Source organism: Myotis yumanensis, unplaced genomic scaffold (genome assembly GCF_028538775.1).
Source record: "Myotis yumanensis isolate MYYU_CA2020_CCGP unplaced genomic scaffold, mMyoYum1.0.hap1 SCAF_6, whole genome shotgun sequence".
Classification (NCBI taxonomy): Eukaryota; Metazoa; Chordata; class Mammalia; order Chiroptera; family Vespertilionidae; genus Myotis; species Myotis yumanensis.
In genome coordinates this window covers 25,946,712-25,962,030 of record NW_027223757.1, presented here as the reverse complement: position 1 = coordinate 25,962,030, position 15,319 = coordinate 25,946,712, and the positions used below count along the sequence as shown (strand labels likewise).

General features: G+C 42.2%; 1 protein-coding gene across 10 annotated transcripts in view; it reads left to right on the top strand.

Moving 5' to 3' along the window:
* Positions 1 to 9,034: 9,034 nt before the first annotated feature.
* The window catches only part of REPS1 (RALBP1 associated Eps domain containing 1), a 75,627-nt gene continuing 69,342 nt past the window's right edge, over positions 9,035 to 15,319 (top strand). For 5 of the 10 annotated variants that reach the window (XM_070417788.1, XM_070417789.1, XM_070417785.1 and 2 more), the window contains exon 1: positions 9,036 to 9,251. In XM_070417788.1, coding sequence (XP_070273889.1) covers positions 9,099 to 9,251 — 153 coding nt within the window. In that variant the 5' untranslated portion in view covers positions 9,036 to 9,098. Of the gene's footprint in view, positions 9,252 to 15,319 lie in introns of all 10 variants that reach the window. The other 5 variants (XM_070417792.1, XM_070417790.1, XM_070417787.1 and 2 more) reach the window with 3 other exon arrangements.

Genomic DNA, 15,319 nt, shown 5'->3' with positions numbered 1-15,319 from the left:
CCCTGATCCGGGACACCCTTCAGGGCAAACCAGCCTGCCCCCACCCATGCACCAGGCCTCTATCCTATATAGTAAAAGGGTAATATGCAAACTGACCCTAACAGCAGAAGGACTGGGAATGACTGGTCACTATGACACACACTGACCACCAGGGGGCAGACACTCAATGTAGGAGCTGCCCTCTGGTGGTCAGGGCGCTCTCACATGGGAGGAGCTCTGCTCAGCCAGAAGCCAGGCTGATGGCTGCCAGTACAGCAATGGTGGTGGGAGCCTCTCCTGCCTCCTCAGCAGCGCTAAGGATGTCTGACTGCAGTTTAGGCCTGCTCCCCACTGGCAAGTGGACATCCCCCAAGGGCTCCCAGGCTGCCAGAGGGATGTCTGATTGCCATCTTAGGCCCAATCCCCCAGGGAGCGGGCCTAAGCCAGCAGGTGGTCATCCCCTGAGGGGTCCCAGACTGTGAGAGGGCACAGGCCAGGCTGAGCGACCCTCCCCTCCCCGCCGAGTGCACAAATTTTTGTGCACCGGGCCTCTATTTGACAAATGAAAGGAAGGAAGGGAGAGATCAGAAGGGAACAAAACAAAAAAGAAAAGAGGATGAAAGAAGTTAGTGAATTGTACTCATAAAAGAAAATATGATAGTAAATTTGTGGAAACCAGTTATTCATAGGCACTCTTACAACAAAATCACTGTAACTACTCCTCAGTCTGCTCACTTGAAATGACCTGGCTCATGAGGGAGCATGTCTTAAGTTAACCTCACATGCCAGATATGTGCCAGTCTGCAGATTAAGGTAAAAATTAAAGCAACTCCTTGTTTTTTAAGGGTTCTAAATTTTATAAATAAAACCACCAACAACAAATACTAAGTCAAACTAACCAAACAACCAACTTCATTTTTGTTTTCAGGCAATTTCAGGGAAATTTGTGGTTTTGATTCCTTAGCTTCATTTCTCTATTTTTCTTATTTCTCTCTGTACATATAATACTTTTTTTAATGACTACCTTTCTCATAAATAATCCTTTGAAAATTATTCTCTTTGAGTGACTTACCTGGTTTATTGAGTTACTTTGGTAAAATAACTTTGTGTCTTTAAATCAAAATATTGTTCCAGGAAACATGGGTAGCGTGGATCCTGGGCCCATTGAGACCGAATCTGAGTGTGCTTATTGACTTCTTGTTGAACTGACCTTTATGAGTTTCTTTATTATATGCCACAGGAAGTAGCATACGGTAAATTTTATAGCTCTTAGCTGAAATAACTTATCTTGGTAAAACCAGCTTTGCTACTGTTCAAGCAGAACATTTTCACAATGAGATTTTTTTTTTTAAATTAAAGGCAGTATAAATCTATTTTAAATAATCCAAGAAGTTAATTAAACTTGTCTTCTATCTTGAAACTTAATTATGGTCTGTCTTTAAAATAGTTACATACGGCACATTAAAGAAGATTGATGTCAATTTTAAAATATCAATGCAATGGAAAAATTTATGAGGGGAAAAAAATTCATTCAACAAGAAAAAAATCTGACTACACCAATAATCTAGGAAGAAACTGATAAAGTTGACAAAACAAACAAACAAACCACAAAACCCACAGCCCAAATAGTTTTATAGATGAATCATTCCCATGATAAATAGAAAAGGTTAATTTGGAGACTTAAATATAACCTTGGCAATAGTAAAATCCCAACAACAGCAAGATGTGAGATTGATTGAGTGACAAAAAGAAATCCAACCTAAAATATATCTCTAGTTCAGGGGTCCTCAAACTACGGCCCGCGGGCCACATGCAAATACAAATATTGTATTTGTTCCCCTTTTGTTTTTTTACTTCAAAATAAGATATGTGCAGTGTGCATAGGAATTTGTTCATAGTTTTTTTTTAAACTATAGTCCGGCCCTGCAATGGTCTGAGGGAGAGTGAACTGGCCCCCTGTTTAAAAAGTTTGAGGACCCCTGCTTTAGTTAGTTGTACTCATTTTTTGTCAGTTATAGTATATATGGTTTAAAAAGACAAGTCATTTTATATAATTTATTCATTATAATGAGAAACAGTGGACACTTCCATTAGGAGGTGGAATATAAATAATTCTCCCATTAAATCTAGTCTGGCCTTCATAACACCTATATTCAATAGAATGCATTGAAATGATAATGCATAATTTCTGCCTTGATTGCTTGGAATGCTTGCTTTTCAGATGCTTCCTTTAAAAATGCAACTACCATCCTGTAAGAAGCCTGAGCAAATGGAAATGCCATGAGATGCTGCAGGAGATACCCCAGATGAGCTCCTAGATGACTGCCAGCATTAATGGCTCCCCATGTGAGGGAGTCACCTCGGACATGCAGCCCAGTCAAGCCTTCAGATAACTGCACATAAAAGATAAGGGCCTGGTCAAGCCCTTCCCAAATCCCTGACCCACAAAATCATGTTTTGTGCCACTCATTTTGAGATAATATGTTATGCAACAACAGATAACCAAACCACCTGCCTAGACCAAAATCTCAATTCTAAGAAGCAACCCCCGTGCTCACCCCTGCAAGTTCCTATATGGACCATGGAACTACTAATGGAAAGACTGGTGAATGACAGTCCATCAAATGCAGACTTAATGATTAGCGGTTAAAGGCTACAAGTGATTTTGTGATACCAGCCTGATGTCCTTAAAGGGCAAACTGGGCCAGCTAACTCTAAGGATGCCTCATCATAGACTTACACTACACCAGCCCCCTTACAGTGAAACCAGAGGGCAGTACAAGGAATCCTGTAGATTTGAGGCCCATTCTCTCTCACAGTCAAGAAATCATGCAAGCTGTCTCTATCTCCCACCCCCCATAAACCCCTCCATGACATCTGGGAGAAGGCCAGGGGAAAGAGTATGCAATATGAAAGGCTGAGCATTTAAGTGGGAGACTAAATTACTCAAATGATTACACTTTACCAGAAAGATCCTAAGATAATTGACAAAATTAAATTCAACCCATGCTGCTACTGAGGAAGATTATATTCATTAGAGAAAATTAAAAAGCCACTTATAGTGTTTAAAATATTTGATCCAACTACTTACATACCTGTATTGAAATAATAATTATTTTTTTTAAAAAAAAAGAGATAAGTTGCTTGGCCAGTGTGGCTCAGGAGGTCATGGTTCAATTCCCGGTCAGGGCACATGCCCAGGTTTCGGGCTTGATCCCTGGTAGGGGGCATGCAGGAGGCCGCCAATCAATGATTCTCTCTTGTCATTGATGTTTCTCTCTCTTCCTCTCCCTTCCTCTCTGAAATCAATAAAATCATATACCTATATTTTTATTATTTTTTAAAGAAATAAGTTGATTTAAGCACTAAATTGGTATTGGTTATTACACTTGCTATATGTACCCAAAATCACTAGCCACAGGCCAGGCTTTCTTTGTCCATAGTATTTACAGTATGGCAACAGCTTAAGCCTAAGGGGAAATGGATGTGATAACTAATAATGATATGTTTAAAATAATTATTTATATCTTAAAGAATATCCTCCCTGATTGTTTGAATTATTTGAACAAAGAACAAGAACAAATATAAACAATCTAGATTTTAACTGATCATGTTTGTCATTGATAATAGCTGCCATTAGTAAAACACCAATTAAATAGCAATATTTTTCATTCATTATTCATTTTCTCTGGTTCTTGCACTGGCCAAATAAAGTATCCCATTTTACTGAAGAAGGCACTGAGCTTGGGAGTTTAAACTAGCCCTAGATTACTTGGCTAATAATTGCCAAAACCAGGCTTCAATCCAAGTGTATTCTAGTTTCAGGTGTACAACATAATGATTTGATATTTGTATATATTGCAAAATGATCACCACACTAAGTCTAGTTAATATCTATCACTACACATAGTTACAATTTTTTTCTTGTGATGAGAACTTTTTAAGATTTACTCTGTTAGCAATTTTTGTAATGGAAACTAGAACTATTCTGTTTCCATTGCAATTGGATACGTTCTTATTGCTGTAGCCATTAAGATTGGTTTATATTCATGTTTACACATTTTTAGTTTTTAAGATTGTACAGAGATAACCTCCAAGTGTCCTTGGAAAGTGAAATATTGACAACAGCAAAGTATGATTTAGGATTAAAATAAAAAAATACTTCACAAAGCAGAAAACTTCTAGCTCTTAAGCACCATGGAAGCTTATAGAATCCATGACACTAAAATATTTTCATGGCCAGGTGATGGGAGGATAACAAATACTAATATAGGTTATAGAAGTAGAATAAAGGACAGATTACTTTGTTTTATTTTTGTTAAATTAATAGTTTAAGAAGTTGAAGTGTTTGGAGATGACTCTGCCCACGTGCAAAGTTTTGCTTTAGAAAACAGTGCCAATGGCAAGCAGCGTGCTTCAGCGTTTTCTACAACCACCTCTGCATGCTTTAGTATAATGGAGAATAGGGAAACCATTTGACTTTTTCCATGTTAAAAATTCAGAATAGTAGAAGCACACTAAATTAAAAGTGTTTACAAGGGAAACGTAGAGGAAAAACTGCCTTACCTAGTGTAAGTAATAAATATCTGTTGGTTTGATTTTTATTTAGAGAAAAGTGCTTTTCATTTTGGTTCATCTCTCCTGAGAATTCTACTTATATAAAGAGTTGATTTACTTTTACTGTGCCAACAATTTTGTTAAGATTTCCATGCCTTTGCTCCTGATGAACCTCATGGGATCTTATGGGATCTTAAGTTTACCTGGCATTTTCTATCTCATTATTAAACCACCAATTTACAACTGCAACGTCCACAAAAATGATAATTTTATGATTCTCTCTGATATAGGTAATGAAAATAGATACCATTGGCAGTATAGTATAAAGATTGCCTCATACAGTTTTTGGAGGCTACACAGTATTTTTTAAAGTTAATTGATTATGTCCTTTAGGGTGACTCCAAAAGAGGAAAAGAAATGATTCATATTAAGTTGCATAATTGAAAATTGCTAACAGAGTAAATCTTAAAAAGTTCTCATCACAAGAAAAAAAATTGTAACTATGTGTGGTGATAGATATTAACTAGACTTAGTCTGGTGATCATTTTGCAATATATACAATATCAAATCATTATGTTGTACACCTGAAACTAACATAGTGTTATAAGTCAATTACATCTCAACAACAAAAAAAAGTTTTTAAATAAATAATAGATAATTCACTTACAAGTACATTTTGGAAAAGGCAAAAGATATTGAAAAAGAAAAAAGTGGTTGCTAGGGGCTGAGAGTAGAGGGCAGAGTTAGTACAAAGGGGCAGCAGAAAGGAATTTGGGGGACACAGAATGGTTCCCCATCTTGCTTTTGGTGGTGGTTACATAACTATATACGTTTGTCAAAACTCATAGAAGTGTATATCAGAAACAATACATTTTACTGTATGTAGTTTATTTTTAAAACTTAAAGATTTCCAATAAAAAAACAGTTGATATTTTCGGGCAGTAACCAACTGTTTGATCTTACCTGAAAACCAACATCTTTAAATGTGTAGCTATATAATATAGAACATGTGTTTTAAAATAGCTTTCTCATGATGTCACTTTTTAAAATTGACATGTCTAGAAATGTAAAGGAAAGAAAATAGACTTGACCTCAAAGAGCCCATGTGTTAAATCATTTCTTTCCCTTCAAACCTGGAAATATCAATTTAAGTGACAGATGTAGAGAAAAATCTCTTTCACTTGTGAAACTGTCAAACCCTCCAGCACCAAGCCCACCCAGTATCCAGCCAGGGGCCCAGAAGGTCACCCCTTCATCCAGGCCTCCCTGATTTTTTGAGCTCCTGCCTCCACGGAGGATGTGTTTGTCTAGAAGGGCTCTCAGAAACTCAGTTTGGTGTTGAGCTGACACAGATCCAGGCTCCTCCCTACCTGGGGAGTGGGTCAGTGGGGCTGAGGCTGTGACTGCTAGCTGTAGGGCCCATCCGGTTGCTTCTAATAAGCCCTTACCTGGGGGGTGGGGGGGTGGGGGGGGGTCTGATTTGATTGTTTTTCTTTAGAACATGTGGTACTTTTTGTCCTCAAGTTGGTCTTGGTCATCAACAGGAAAACTCCTACTCTGTCCTAGGAAAGCCTCACAGAGCAATAGGACCACAGGAAGAGAACCACTCAACATCCTGTAACGCATGTGGCCAATTCAGTGTTCGCCTTTGGCAAGAAATTGGGAGCGGGGAGAAAGGACAGTACAAGGAGGATTCGGGGTGCTGCAGAGGGTGCTTGGCATGGCTGACAGGGAGGCCTCTGGAGTGAGTGCTCCCTGAGGAGAAGATCTTGCGGTTCCTTTCACCCTGGCGCAAGGTGCTCCAAGGGTATTTTTCGATACATGAATTATGTGTTGGATAGAGAGGAGAACCTGAAGGTTATAATGAGCAGGCTTATCTGAGGAATGGGAGGCGAGAGTAAAAGGGTAGCACATATGGACTGAGAAGGGAATGTCAGAATCCCAGAACTTGGAAGTGAAGCAATCCTATAATTATTTCAGGTTGCCACAGAGGATGGAGCTGGAGCTGGAGCTTGCAGAGTTAAAGGAGCCACACTAGGAGATGATGGTCTTGACTGGCTCATCACACAATTTGTTCATTTATTCATTCAACAAACTCTTGATGAGTACTACATGCCACATACTAGGCCTTGGAGTGATGGCAGGCAATGAACAAATATTTTCTGGTAAATGCAGGGATGGTAGCTGGAGAGACTCAATTAAACAAGTAAGAACGGCACTATAGTGATTTTGGAGTTGAGACTGTCTGGATCTTGAATCCCAGATCCAGACAATAACAATGTGACTTATAAGTTACTTATCCCATTTGTGCCTCAGTTTCCTCATCTGTCAAATAAAAATACTAACAGGGTCTTCTTCCTAGGGTTGCTGTGATTAATGCAGTAATTAGTGTAAAGTTTAGAACAGTGCCTAAAACACAGTAAGTACTCCATAATTATTAGCTATTAAAAATATAAATGGATACATACTTTAATGTCAGGTAGTAAAAAGTGCTCTACAGGAAAATAATTCAGATAGGGGCTAGCGTGCAGTCATGGGTTATCTTAGATTAGGTGTCGAGGGGAGGTCTCTTTGAGGAGGTGATATGTGAACAGGGACCTGAGTGGTGTCAGAGAACAAACCACGCAAAGGTCCGTGGGCAAGAGTAGTTTAGGTGGCAGGAAGGGAGACCTTCAGTGCCTGGGAAAGGAGGTGGAGGAAACGGCGCTGAAGACAACTGTGAACCAGTCCCTACTCCACTGCGCTCCTCCCATTTGTACCTGTGGAAGACAGGCCACCTGTGGGGCTCTGACCACCCTTGGCAGGTGCCCTGTTGGGAGTGCAGGTAGGTATCTCTGTGGCAAACTGAAAATGTTAGAGATGGAGAAATGTGTGCTTAATGGCATGTGATATTTGTGTCTATATAAAATGCTACTATTCAGTTAGAAAAGATTCACAGCTCCACAGTCCCTCATCCTTTTTAAACAAAGAATGGTAACACAATGCCTATAATAGTGTGTGTACATGCGCGCGCGTGCGCGCGCGCGCGCACACACACACACACACACACATATATATATATATAATTAAAGCCTATAGTAAAATGAATAAATATTGACACTAAGGGGCATATATAAAGACTGCAAATAGTCTGTGAGTTAGGATTTTTGCCTCCAAATGAGGCACATCAGGTTTTGCTGCCAGAGAGTTACCAAAAAAAAAAAAAAAAAAAAAAAAAAGCAGCTTGGCTTTACACTGCTTTTTTATTTTGGAATTCCAGAATAATAATTTGCAGGATCAGCCCTCTGGGGAGCAACATGTAGAAGAGAAATAAAAATCCAAACTGGAAAATCCGGATCCTTCTGCCTTAGCTGCTGCTTTTGAGATATTTCGTATTTGTTAGGTATAAACTCTTGTTAAGATTTTCTACTTGAGATACCTTCAGAATTCCCTCCGTTGGGGACCCACAGAGGCTGCAAGCGGCTTTCCGAGGGAGAAATGGGGGTTTATGGAGCTGATGGTGTAAACTGATAGCACCGAGTTCCTGGTGCCAGGACGACTTTGTGCAAAGAAAACTCGTCCGTTTTCCTTCCAGGCAGCAGGTGTTCGCAGGTAAACATGGCTTAAAACCAGAGTCGGGGAGACGTCCCAGTGCTCGTGTCTGGATGAGGAGAGTTTCCAAAGGCATTGGGTGTTCACAGCCCTTCAGAGCACGCACAGCGGCTGAATTCGTTCTCAGAAACTTCTGACATCACAAAGGCACGAAGGGCTACCATAACCTGAACAACGTTCCCTTGCGACCAAATACTGGGCGGGCGCTGAGGGCCAGAAGCTCCGAAACAATGCGCACTGCAGCCCTGATCTCTGGTTCTGCGGCTCTTCAGAAGCCTTAGGAGCCGCACGCTGCTCCCGCCCGATCCCGCCTCCCCCGGGTCCCGGCTCATCCCGCCCAGGGCTCCGGCCACCAGGGGGCGCTGCGCCCCCCTCTCCCGGAGCGGCCGGCCGCCCGGTGGGTGTTCCTCTCTGCCTCTCGCGCTCTCTCCTCGCGGCCTCACATCCGGGTCTGGAGCGCGGCCGCTGTCAGTGTCGGTGCGGCGCGTCGGGGGCCGGGCCGGGCGCAGTCAATGGCGGCGCGGGGAGGCGGGGCGGCGGCCGCGCTCAGCCCGGAGACCCCCAAACTTTAGGCTCGGAGCCCCACAACTTTCTGGGAAGTGCGGCCGCTCCGGGGGCGTGGACGGAAGGGGAAGCCGAGGCGGAAAGTCCAGGGGGAAGCGGCGCGGAGCCGGGGAGACTCGAACCCGCGGCGAAGGCGTGCGGAGTCCGCCCGAGCCTCGCGCCGCCGCGCCCCCGCCTCCTCCCCGCGGCCCCCGAGCGGAGCCGCGCGCGCGAGCCGAGCCCGGGACTGCGCGGGCCTCGCCGGCGGCGGCGGCGGCCGAGCCCGGCCGGGCGACCTCCGGGCCCTGCGGCTCGGGCGCCCCCCGCGCGCGCGAGGCCGGGCTCCCGGGCGCTCCGGGCCGCGGAGGAAGCCGGGGCCGGGCCCCGCGCGTGGCCTGCGGGCGGGGGGCCGTGAGCCGGCGGCGAAGATGGAAGGCTTGACGCTGAGCGACGCGGAGCAGAAATACTACTCGGATCTCTTCTCCTACTGCGACATCGAGAGCACCAAGAAGGTGGCGGCCAACGGGCGGGTGCTGGAGCTGTTCCGGGCCGCGCAGCTGCCCAGCGACGTGGTCCTCCAGGTGAGGTCGCCGCGCCGGCTCCGCTGCGCCCGGGGCCTGCCGGCCTCCGCGGGGGCTTCCCGGCCGCTCGGGCCTCCTGCCCTTGCCGCCGCGGTGGGAGTGGGTGCCGTTTCCTGGGCGGACGGCGGTGGGCAGGTCTCCCCCCCCCCCCCCCCCCCCAGACACACACCTCACCCCTCCTCCGCCCCGGCTGCACGTCCCCGGCGGGGGCCGCAGGTGCCCGGGCCCCGCGCTCCCCCGGCCGCGGTCGAGGGGAAGGGGGTCGCTCTTAGGGGAGAAGAGTCAGGCAAAGAGGCGGTGGGGGCGGGGGCCTGTTCATTAGCATCTCTCGCGGCCGCCCCTCGGAACCTGTCATGTCCAGCCTGGAAGAGCAACTTCAGGTGAAGACTCTGGGGTGGTTGCCATGTCTGAGTCCCAAGTCTCGTTGTGTATACACACACAGCTCTTCGGGTCGTGCAGAGTAGTCCTGTCATCCGTAGAGGCACAATGTTTTTGTTTTGTTTTTTCATTCTTGAATTAACCGAGCAGACACGGTGAAGTGGATCTTATAGATCTGGAAATCGAAGAAGCAGTTTTTTACCCCCCCCCCCAAAGAAGTGAAATTCTTAGGGAGATTAACAAATGGGAACTCCTAGCGAGTAGTTCACAAGAAGAACTTGCGGTTAATAAGAGAACGTGCGGCTGGTGTGAACGAGACAGGTTTCCGATCGGCATCTGGTGGAACTTGTGGATTTGGGGTGGGAGGTGAGTATTGAGCAGCTGGGGGTTGGAGGTGTCTGTTCGCTTCCATCCGTAGCCCTAGAGGAGCAAGCCGAGCGAGTTTGAAGCTTTCTCTATCACATCCGTTTTTAAAATAAAAGGCTTCCTAGAAGGTCTTATCTAATGGACGTGGTGGGCATGGATGTTAACTGTTTAATGATTCATGACTGCTAGTAAGAGTCTGTCTACATAGCAAATCAGGAACAGGTTTTTAGCTTTCATCTTTATGATGGTTGAAACTAGTTATCAAAATCTCCAAAACTTAAAGCCCGACGCGTAGTTAAGGTGCAGAGAGCGCTGGCTCAGGTTTGAGGCCTGGGTCTTGGACACCATTCTGTTGTTAACCGACGCCGTGACTTGGGGCCAGGCACCTCCACTCTTCAAGCATATACCATGAGAGTCAAGTTCTTCCAAACAAAAATTCTGGGAAGTATAAAAATTCACACAGGCCTGCCTCTCTTTTAGAAGTTACCTGTGCAGTAACGGTGGCTCAGATGAATGAATTCTATCTTTTTTGCATAATCTTGTATGTTTTATATTGCTTTTTTAAAATCTTGGGAGGAAAAGTTGGGTGTCTTACATAGCTAGGAGTCTCAAATTCATGTTGCTGAACAGGGAGTTTTAGGCTTTGGCTGTCACAGTCTCTGTCGCATATTCTTCTTTGTTTTTTATAAGCCTTTAAAAAATGTAAAAACCAGCCTTACCTCAGGGGCACACAAAACAGGGCCTATAGTTTGCTGACCTTTCTAAAGACTGTTAGTTGCAGTGTGGGGTATATACTCTCTTCATATGGCTTTGGTCTGGTCAGAACATGGTCTTTTTGTAGAAATAAAACATACTTTCAACTCACTTAGGAACTAAAATTAAGGAGAAACTTCCCATGTTATATTTTGGTTTATGTCCTGGGTGGGGAACCATTTTTCTGCTAAGGGCCATTTGGATATTGATAACATCATTCGCTTAATATAATTAACTTAGTATAAACTTATGTTGCTATGAAAAAAGCTCCTAGGTTTATTGAATTTTGAATCCCACCTACGGTTGCCTTGGCAGGGCCAGATCAAATGATTTCTCCGGCCTTACATGACCCAAGGGCCGGCTATTCCCCACCCATGGTTATGTCTTTGGGCTGGGGGGAGCGGAAATAAACTGACTCATTTATTTAGGATTTTAAATGTGTTATTTCAGATAGACAAATTTGTTAACCTTTGCTTAAAATATGTTTAATTCAATCCACTTATTTTCATGTTTTGCTTAATTTTATTAACATTGAAAAATATCTATTGCCTTTTTGTATAAAGAGAAAGCTTAAATAGCATAAATATTCAGGATTTAATTACAAGTTGGAAGCTATAAGAAATCCCTACAGTGGGATTCTTGCAGTAACATATATTGCAGTGGCATTCTGGGTATCTTGAAGGCAGTTTATCTAAAAATTGGCTTAAGACATAAAATGTGAGACAAAAGCGAGGGAATGTGAACTTAATTGGCGTAAGGGAGTTTGAGATTGAAAACATAGCCCTCCCTTGCTTTCTAAGTGGGAAGCATTTGGGGAAACTCACATACTGTTGAGTTACCTACCTAACACTGGTTGGGCATTGCACAGTATCAATAGGGTAAGAAGCTCTCAGGGACCTTGTAAATTACAGGAATATACATGTGTAACATAAAGCAAAATATGAATACCATAGGAGAGGTACAAAGGAAGTATCAGGAGAGGCTTCTTAGTTCTGAGGGAGTTTAGTGTGGAGGAAGGGCGGTGGGATTAAAAGGACTTCCAGGCAGAGAAAAAACATGACCGAAGGTGGAAAGTGTAGGAGCCTTTCCAAGGACTAGCAGATAGCTTGTACCCAAGGTAGAGTATGTTTTCCGGGTAATGGAAAATAGAATTAGACTATATTAGGAAAGATTAGAAGAACAGATGGAAGATTTCATGTTTCAATAGGCAGTGGTGCTCACTGGTAGTTTTTTACTTTGAGTGAGGAAGAGAGTAGAGGCTGGGCTTGGAGGCTGGTGCAGTGGTCTGAAATGGATGCTAGGTTATGGGCATCCAAACTAGGGTGACAACAGAGGAATAGAAAAGGAGGGGCTGGATGAACAAACAGGTCTGTTATTGAAGGGCTTCTGAGTAGTCACCATGTGAGATGCTTTGTGGGATAATGTTTAATTGAGGCCAGATTATCAAGGCTGGGTGGAGAGCTTTGAACTGTGAAGGCAACAGGTAGTTGTAGATATAAGAGAAATGACACATAAAAGCAGTGCTTTGGGAAGTCTTTAGGAGATCAGTAGAACAGGAGTTAGAGGGGAGGCATTGGTGAGGACAGTTATTTTATCCTCTGGGGGGGCAGTTGCCACAACAGGGGCGAGGGGGCAGTTCTACTGGCATCTGGTGGATAAGAGGGAGAGATGCTGCTAAACTTCCTACAATGCACAGGACAACCCCCCAGCAAATAATTAATCTGGCCCAAAATATCACTAGTGCTGAGATTGGACTTGTGGTGGCAGAAGGACAGAAAATGAAGCTAGATGATATTAAGATGAAAGAAGACTAGGACAAGGATTAGTCTCTGTTGGACCCCACTCACAATTAGAAAAGGGGCTGGAAGAGGGCCCAATTTTTAAAAGAGATAATGAGTTTGATGTCGGCATTTTGAGATGGCAATGGAAATCTCCAGGAGATGGTTGGAAACAGGTAGAGATTTGTCCACCTAAGTGCTGGTTCTTACAGTGAAGTTCAGGCATCTGGGGTCTCTTTTTCATCACCTAAGTGTCTTGCTTGGGGGCAGGGGACAGATAGCTCACACTGTGGGCATGCATCTACACATCAGGGCTTTCATTGATGGAATAATTTTCAGCATTTTGTTAATAAAAGTTGTGAGAAGGCTGAGTCATCTTGGGGAATGAGTTTAGGAACAAAGAACAGAGGGCCCAAAACTGAAGGAGGAAGGAGCTGGCATTTATTGAGTGCTTATTATGTTTCTTTTACCAGGCAAGTAATTTTCATGGAGGAATTCTTTTGATCCTTGCAACAACTCTGAAGTGGATATTATTTTTGTTTTTTAACTAGGAACTTGATAAGTCGAGAAATTAAATAACTTGTTAGTGAACAGAGTCTCTCTTCCTTATCATTATTCCTTGGCACCTCTCAATTCTTTTTTCTTTTTTTAAAAATATATTTTATTGATTTCAGAGAGGAAGGGAGAGGGAGAGAGAGAGATGGAAACACCAGTGATGAGAGAAAATCATTGATTGACTGCCTCCTGCACTCCCCACACTGGGGATCAGTGAAAGAGCAACCCGGGCATGTGCCCTGACCCGGAATTGAACTGTGACCTCCTGGTTCATAGGTCGATGCTCAACCACTGAGACACACCAACTGGGCTCAGCTCTTTCTTACTTTCACAGTTCATGTGATTGTTTTGCCCAAAGTTCTTATGAAGACTGGATATTCTAAATTATTTGTTTTGAGTTATATATGGATTTTCTCCTTCACATAGTAAATAGTTTTATGTATAATAATGTCTTGAGACACAGCCACTTAAGAGAAATAGGAAGATTCTTGAAGTTGGTATGGGCACACAGACACACAATTTTACATTACTACAACTGTCAAACATCTTAAGGTATGTTCTGACTTTAAGGGTTTGTTTATGGAGACAGTATGGCAATACACAAAGCGAATATGAATAGCTAACACTTTATAGAATTATGCTCCACACCAGAAAGGAGCAGAACTCAGGGGGAGAAAAATCTGTCTTTATAGGATTTAATTGTAAGAAATTTTGCTGTCTGCTGCACAAGAAAATATTCAGAGGTTTAAAAATATTTTTTTCCAGAAATAATTTATTTTATTTTTTAAAGATTAGGGAAGGTATGCTATTTACCACGCTAATAAGTATGTTTCTTAGCTTTTGCTTAAAACCTCTATGCTGGGAAATGTTTTAAAGCTTCTTACAAACTTTGAATGTGTAATAATTTGATAAAAATTTCTAGTACTAACTGTTCCTTTGTTGAAGGTTATAAACAATGTACCCTATTAATGAGGCTGAAAAAATCTTTTAGATCATTTGTGTTGAGCAATATCTTGTTAGACTATTTGAATAACACATTAAGTTAATGGGGGGAAAGTGACAAGAATTAAACATAAACCATTTTGTCTTTCTCTTAAAATTTGTTCAATTATAAGAACTACTCATTAGTGATAGGATTAAAATAGGAAACAGAGCTTCATTATGCACTGAAAATTATAAACTTAATACAAATAAATGTCAGGTTTGTTATTCTGGAGTAGGGATTATTTTCATTTGTAATTCCTGAATCCCTAAAGAATTATAAGAACCTATAAAAATAATCTTGCCTTAATTAGACACTTTCTTATACACAGTTGAAAAACCATACACTGTGAAAAATGTCACACTTAATGACTTTATGTAGTGTAATATTTACTTTAAAAATGTCTCTCTTTTTATATTACATTGTGCTAGTTTTGGTCTATTTTTTTCCTTAACCAAATCCCACGGTTAGAATCTTAGTATTTTGGGAATTCATGCTAAGTATTTTGATGGAGCAGTAAAAGAGCATGAGAGATTTGTGTAAGGAGCACTAAATATGGGAGGCAAGTTCCAGTCCTGTCTCTAGCTGGCTTTGTGACCTTGAACAAATCACTTACTATCTGGGTATTGTCACTACCTGAAGTGATTGGATTGGATTTTCAGACTCTAACCGCAACCTTAAGAAAGTAGCGCAAAGACTTGAAATTAGTTGCTTCATGATTTTGACACTGGAATTGATTTCTTTTATATTCTTTGGGAGATTTGAGATCCATCGTGCTTGGTTCTTTAAGGCATCTAGATGGCCAATGAAAATTTTAAATGAGTGACAGACTTTGCATTTCCAGTGTTTTTCCTCATATATGTTTCATTTTTCCATAGTCTTTTCTGTGATAGATGCATTTTCATTTTTCTTTTCCCTACTTTACCTCTATGTAAGGAATTTATGTCTGATGGGTTGCATACATATAGGCATGACCTAAAAAATCAGGATATAATAAGTTTGACTCAGAGATCTTTTTTAAAGTTCATACCATACACCAGATTTCATTGGGATTTGATAAATTATAGGACTTAGATTTTAAAAAAATTACATCTCTTCTTCATTTTGTTTCAAGAATTGTATGTTGAATTTGAGTTTATCTTGTTAAATGATGAAACTGGAATTTATCATTTATCTCCTTCTAACCTCTTAGGTTTTGGATTCCTTTGAGATTCTGGCATACACACTGGACATCTGTTTAGAAAACATAGTTAAAC